The following is a 7,325-nucleotide window of genomic DNA, read 5'->3' as shown; positions in this document are numbered from 1 at the left end:
AATATGTTCAGGATAAATCTTCATTAGTGGTTTAATGATCTGATGAAGATTCAGTTTTAAAAAAAATTGAAATAATAAAGTGAGTCCTTCTGCAGATCTGACGACACACCAACTGGCAGGCAATCTGGTTAGTTGTTCACTTTGAAAGTGAACAGAAAACACACTCACACACACTCCACGCCTGCCTCTTTTTGCTCTCTGTCCTCCCCTCAACACTGTCACCACCTGACCCAACCTACTACCCGTGAAATATGTCTGCAGGGACACGAGAAGGGGCGGACTGTGGCGTAAAAAATAAGAAATATGGTGAAAATATGTGTTGAGAGGAAAAACAAAGAAGGTGGCAAACATGAGAGTCTCATCACAACAAGACAAAAGACAGATGACGTGTGTGTGTGAGAACCAGACGTGATGTTCAGCGTGTTGAACCCTCTCTGCTGTCACTTTATCGCCACTCTCTCTGCTCTTCACTTCATTTTCAGGCTCATCGTCCATTTTTTTCGTGTGCGTGTGAATGTGTGTTGTTGCTTTTAATAGCATCACCATGGAAGTGAAGAGGGGTTGCTAGGTAACTGGCTGGCGTCTGAAAGGGTGTCTGATAGGCGGTCATACTGACAGACACAGCAGGAGAGGACTTATGTATGTGTTTTCTGTGTGTGTGTGTGTGTGTGTGTGTGTGTGTGTGTGTGTGTGTGTGTGTGTGTGTGTGTGTGTGTGTGTGTGTGTGTGTGTGTGAGACATCTGTATGCACCGCGTTTGAACCATCTTTACATTGCGAGGTTGCAGCTCAAATCTCACATTTTGTTCACATGTTGATAATTTATTTATTTCTCACGTGTCACATTTCACCTGTAAGTTTTTGTTAACTGTGCTAAAATGCACGCTAACACATTCACGTGCCATCATCCAGCGCAGCTGCAGTGTCAGGAGGGGACAACGAGAGAAAAACAGCAGACATGGGAAAGAAATGACATCATAGGGCACAGTGGTGACACCTAGAGGAGTTTGCCTGCTGCTACAGGCGCCTTTGTCTCTGCTGCTCCCACCAGTGTGAAACGTGAGACAGCAGCAGTGTGATATAACCAAGACCAACTTTAGAGGTCCTTTAATGATGTCCTCCGTCACCTCTGCTACGTCTAACTTGTCTATTTGTCTTGTTGATAGAAGACTGCTGACTTCTCGCACGGTTTCACTGAAAAGACTGAAATACAGGTTACATTGAAAACCAGCCTCCAACACTATATCTAACAGTTTTAGGGCTTTTTGAGCGTCTCATGGTGAGTGCACATCTACAGCACTCACAGAAAGTGAAAAAGTAAACAGGTCTGGATAACTTTTTTCCCCCATTAATAAATGAAGTTTTCATTTATAAACTGCATTTTGTATTCACTCAGGTTATCTTTGATTAGAATTAACATGTGTTTGATGATCTGAAACATTTAAGTGTGACAAATATGCAAAAAGTAAAACCTATGAAACCAGGAAGGGGGCAAATGCCTTTTCACAGCACTGCAACAGGCATCTCTGAAGCTCATCAGCTTATATTTCACACCAGAACCATTGAGAAGGATAAACAGAACGGCGGGAACAATAACATGCGTGTTTTTTTGGGGGGGATGAACTGGCCCTTTAAGTGCATTTTGTTGATAATTTCACACCTCAGTCTGAGCCCAATGCTTTCAGTTCTACTTCTTCATCTGAAAGTCTGTGACTTCGTGACAATAACAAAACCAGATGCAGTCGTGACACTGAAGCATCTTTGTTTGTTTTTATTTCATTGTCTCTCATTCGTTTCACATTTACTCATCATTGAACCGTAGAAACGTCACAGGTTGAGACCGAAGACAACATGGATGTTTCAGCTTCCCAGGTTTTCCTTGGTTTTTCATTTTATACTAAACAAATATATACAGATATCCCAGGAAGAGCATCGCAATCATAATTAACCCTTTTCCATAATAACAATACATTTAATAAATACTCAGTGTTCTTAACCACACAACGGGAATGAGTTTGGGCTCACCCTTCAACCAGTGGGATTGTCATCATCCCATACAAATAATAAACATGCGCGCGCACACATACACGTACTCACACACACACACAAAGAAATCTGCACAGTCAAGTAATAACATCTGTAGCCAGGATGAACCGTCCTCTGTTCAAAAACTACTCCGGAGATAAAAGTTGATTTGTCAACCATGACGGGAGCACTTTGTGCCGAGCTGGTCCACCAGTTGCCCAACTTAAAGTGCAGGTGACATCGAACACAGCAGATGAAAAGGAGAGAAGGTGAAGTTTGGAATCGAGTGGCGGGCTTCTGTCAGCGCTTTCTACTTTGTGTCCGTTTCAATGGCGTGAGCAGGATGGGACCAGACCGTCGGTATGTAAGGAATGTCTCCATAAAAAGTTTTTTAAAAAGACGGAGGAGAGGAACAGATGTGTGGCAACCAGTGGTCTCGTTTTAAAGAAGTGAAAAACCGTTCACATGTGAAATGACATGCACTGAAAAAGCACCAGCACACAGAAACAGGCGTATCTCCTTAATCCACACGTGTAAAGTAATAAATACATATACATATATGTATATGTACACATTCACACACAGAGACGCACACTGGGGCTGCTGGACCAATAGAAAAACATTTTTGCTAACAGGCTGCAGCAGGGATGGTGCAAGCACTAGCACTGAGAAAATAAACTCTGATTTATTTATTTTTTAAATTTTTACCTTACAAGGCTGAGGATATACACCACCAGTGAGAAAAAGGCTTTTTCCTGTCTCGAGTCTGGGAGAGAAGAGGACGACAGATGACACGTGTGAGGATGAAGAAGGTGGAGCTGATTTTATAGGGCTTGTTTGTGCACTGGCATGACAAACAGTGTGCAAAAAAGGAACAAGGACACAAGATTTTCACAATATCAGCGCCTCTTTTTTTTTTAAATAATGAAAATGCTCCGCCTTCAGGGAAGAAACATGCAAGCAGAAAGTGTAAAGCTATGCAGACGGGCAAAAGCACAAGCAGATGGATTGAAATGAGCAGTTAGTGAAGTCACAGAACGGCTGTTTGAGTACTCGAATGGCTTTTAAAGAAATGTAGCCTGGTCGTAGGGCACCAGGAAGCAGGTAGAGATGGCCTTTCTGGGCAGGAAAAGAAAGGTAAAGTGGGACTGGGCGCACTACAAGGCTGTTAAAAAGGCCTCTTGGACCCTCAGTGTCGTGCAGGTTAGTGAGCACTATCAGCGAATGGCTTTCTGTGAGGGTTTAACACCTTATTAGGGCACACAAGTGAGGTGAGTTGCATGAGGGTCCTTAAAACAACAAGAGAAGAAGTGGGATGTTTTTGCAAACTTCGGTGAGAGTGCACTTTGCTCGGCTCAGACATCAGTAGGCGTTCCTTGTTCGGCCCAAGCTGTCATGTCCTGGAACAGGTCTGAATGCAAAAGAAAAAAAAAAAACCTTAAAATGTTTGTTTATTCTTTGATTTTTACTACGAGTACTGCTGCCCACATAGGGTGGCAGGCTGTAGCTGCCCGCACAGAGGAACAGTGTGGTCCAGATTCTGGCCCTCCATGTCCATGTCCATCAGGTTGGGTCGCGCCGCACTAGCGCTGCTGTCCCCTGAACCGAGGGGGCTGTCGCAGCTGCTGCCCGGCGATGAGCTCAGGGTCCGGGAGAGAGAGCCCAGCTTCCAGGGATCAGGTCTTACCCGGGATGGCGTTGGCCTCGGTCGGGGGGCAAACTCCAGCGTCTTGGGCCTCTCCAGGGGGCTGATGAGGCTGTGAGGATCCGGGTCGGGGATGGGTGGAGCGGGAGCTTTACGCCGGTGAGGGTAGATAATGGCAGGTTCAGGTAGCCGGGGGATATCCAGCTTGTCCTGCATACCTAAGAATAATAACAGAGGTGTGTCATGTTTCAAGCAAACACTTCGTGATTTAAGCTGCTCAGATACGCAAGTGTGTAGTCAAATAAATGCCTGTGGGCTGAAGCTCAAAACGGATGTTTTGCATCAAATCTCCATCTCACATTTTTTGCACAAAGCAATTAAGTGAGAAAATCATCTGCGGACTAACTCACTAGAAAATATTCAGCAGCTGCAGCTGTAGATCAGATAATGAGGCAATGTTTTGCATATGTTAGCCCACTAACTGCAAATTTGTGTGTAATTTATGTTGCCTCAGATCTTTTACTTTAGGAAAGTTTGTAAGAAGTAAGTACTGCAAGGTATAAGCAAATATTACAATTACATTCAACACCGGGGGTCATCTTAGTATGCATACTGCAGCGAAAAGTCCAACATAAAGTGAGAGTACACAAAGAAATAATAAAACAATAAAGAGGGAAAACTAGGAAACATAAGAGTACGGCTAGAGAGCTGGCAAGTGGAAGAGCTGCAGGTATAAATACTGAGAAGACCACATAATGAAGTGAACACAGGCGTGGCACAGGAAGTGCAGAAACTACCTGAAGTGTAAGTCAAACCTCCTTTTCCTAATTGCAGCAAAGGCGTGAAGGAGAACTGACAATGGTACAGCAGACGTCTGCCCCGCTGAAACTACAATGTCCAGAAGCTGGACTTCAAAATGCAAATTTAACATCATGACAGCATGTTGTCATCCTCAGCAGCAGATTGGCAGATTGAGCTTACCCCACCTCTTGCCATAGGACAGCTGGGTTAGGCTGGATGGATGGATTTTTTTTTTGTAACTTTAGTAAGACTGTGTCCATCCATCACTTGACCAGTTAACGGTCAGAGTGTTGGGGGCCTATCCCAGCTGACCTGAAGTAAAAATTTAATGAACGATAATCCTGAAGGCTGGCAAATAATCACGGACAATACTAATGCAAAGCGAAGCACTGAAAAACCTTGAATGCACTGTGATATAGTAAACATTACCAATAATCTGATTAAGAGAGGCAACACCATGAGGAAAAGTAGATTTTATTACAGCAACATAAAGTTCAGAGTTCCACTGTGAATAGAAAACACGCTTATAATTAACATTTACATGATCTGCACCACTTTGTTGGTTTTGTTGATCATTTTGCATCGCAGTGAGTGGGATGTAATCTCCTTTCCTTTCATGAAGGGTGCTCCAGTGTAGCATCCACCAAAGGAGGTTATAAACGAGGTACTGAAGCTGCCCTGCAGTTACTTCAGGGTCACTTTGCACAGCAAATTTGACTCGATTGTACCCAGAGGTTTCAAAATAAAGCATGATGTGACTAACACAACACAGATGGAACTGACTGTGGTGGGGTATGTGCTTGTAATCGATGCACAGAGGAAAGATAGTGGATATACTGGTGAAAGGATGTTGAAGATGGATGAAGAGAAGAAGACCACAGAGGAGATTTGTGGATGCAGTGAATGAGGACATGCAGAGGGTTTGTGTCACAGGTTGTGCCTGGGATAGGGTGAGATGGAGGAAGAAGAAGCTGAGGAAGTTGTTCTGTACAGTTATTCTGGAAAATCCTTCACAGGGTCTCCATGACGTGCTGAACAGCCACAAGAGCACTTTTAGAAAAAGACTCATTTGACCATGACACACCACAGAACACCACAGGAGCTCATTCCTACCTGTGACACATGGACTATTTTCACGTATAATAAGCTGTTTGTATTATTTTTGGATTTATTTAACTTTGGAGTATTATTTTAACATACTGCACGATGAATGGAGTGCCTGATTTTTAACATTTACTTTTAAGCACTTTAATCCCTGGGATTAATAAAATACTCCGATTCTGATGACAAGTTAGACTAGATTTGAGTCCCGTACCTTTGTTTGTTGTGATGTGCGGTGGAGGAGGCATGGGCATGCTCCCGTCTGACGGCGTCCTGTGGTGTCCCAGAGTTTGGGCTCTGGGTCGTATCGCCCCATCTGAAGGGGTGCGTCTGTGTCCTCGGTTCATGGCCATGGCTGCAGATACATGGGTGGGCGTGAGCGACTGGTTGGGCTCCTTCTTGAAGCTCTCGGCCCGCAGGTCCAACAGTGGGTTGAGGGCAGGCGCTGGGGGCGCCGCCGGTGTTCTGACCCCAGCCATCGGGGTGAGGGGATAATCGTCTGGGTCAGAGGGGAGGAGGGACTTGGTGGAGTTGCAGTCCGACAGAGAGGACAAAGAGAGCAGTGTTACAGAGGGAGAAGGGTCCAAGCAGGGAAGCGTGGAGTCGTGGTGTCTGGAGAGAGACAGAGAGAGGTTTCGGCTGGGTGGAGAGGTGCTGCGACGGAAACGTCCGGTCCGCTGGAAGAGGCCATCCTTCTTCTTACGCTGCTCCTCTCGGAGGTCCTGCTCATCCTGAAGCACCTGAAGAGAACATCAGACCACAAAAACGTGCTGAGCTTTACTCTCATTCTGAGAAAACACACACCATTCACATAAGTTTAACAATTCAGCTGCTGCAATGTGACCTGCAAAGAACAACATTTTGGCCCACTGTCTTTGCTTCTCTTAAGTTCCTCTGACAGCATTTCAGTCAGGTTGATGTCTGGCCACCTTTGGGTGGATCAGTGCAGCATTTTGTCCAAGGTTCTTGTGGTTTGTTCAACCGCAACTTGAACTTTCTAAGATTATCACTCCCAGGAAATTTGTGCCATTATTTTAACACACAGCTAAATGCTCCAGATATGCAGAATGCCAAAGCATCTTCTTTTAAAGAGGTGCTCAGACTTGCCGATGATCATTTAATCAAGTGAATTTGATTATCAGCACCTGGTTCCTACTGACCCTCTTAATTCCTCTGGAAGTAGTAAAAGTATTCTCAACTTTCGGGACTGCAAAGAGCCCTGTGAAAACTGTCTTTTTCACAGGACCATAAAGTAATAATATTGTCGACCTGTACTTTAATAGGAAACATGTTTGACTCAATACAAAAGATCAGGTCTGACTCAGCAGCATCCCACATCTCTCACTGATAATATAAGGGCTTGTTCATGCTGGTTTATCCTTCATAAATGATTCAAATGAGTCTGAGGAGTCCTGGTATCATAGATTCTGAGACATGATCTCTGCCAGGCACTGATTTTATATTAACAGGTAATAAACCGTCTGCAGGAGGAGGCTGTTTATGTGGAGAGGCCATGTCTTCAATAAAGTGGAATCATGCGTGTATGAATGAACACGTCTGTTATTGTGTAAGAGAGATTGTGTCTCCAAGAAGGACATTAAAACACAAAGATATACACAAATAAACAGGATTAGCACAACAATCGAACTGCCTTGAATAGCAAAAAAGCATAATAAAATCTTCTGAATACAAAACCATGCATCATATCTTATGAAGATGTATTAAGTAAAAAATAAATTCATTGTGGGGGTTTGA

The 7,325-nt window shown here is 44.1% G+C and overlaps 1 protein-coding gene across 1 annotated transcript in view; it reads right to left on the bottom strand.

Moving 5' to 3' along the window:
- Positions 1-851: 851 nt before the first annotated feature.
- The window catches only part of map3k10 (mitogen-activated protein kinase kinase kinase 10), a 49,508-nt gene continuing 43,034 nt past the window's right edge, over positions 852-7,325 (bottom strand). The window contains exons 10-11 of the mRNA XM_080888318.1: positions 5,785-6,310; positions 852-3,886 (exon numbers count right to left, since the gene is read on the bottom strand). Of these exons, the coding sequence (XP_080744444.1) occupies positions 3,492-3,886; positions 5,785-6,310 (921 nt within the window). The 3' untranslated portion in view covers positions 852-3,491. The remainder of the gene's footprint in view (positions 3,887-5,784; positions 6,311-7,325) is intronic.

This window comes from Rhamphochromis sp. 'chilingali' (assembly GCF_963969265.1).
Source record: "Rhamphochromis sp. 'chilingali' genome assembly, chromosome: 8".
In the NCBI taxonomy this organism is placed as follows: Eukaryota; Metazoa; Chordata; class Actinopteri; order Cichliformes; family Cichlidae; genus Rhamphochromis; species Rhamphochromis sp. 'chilingali'.
This window is presented reverse-complemented; position numbering and strand designations above follow the sequence as displayed.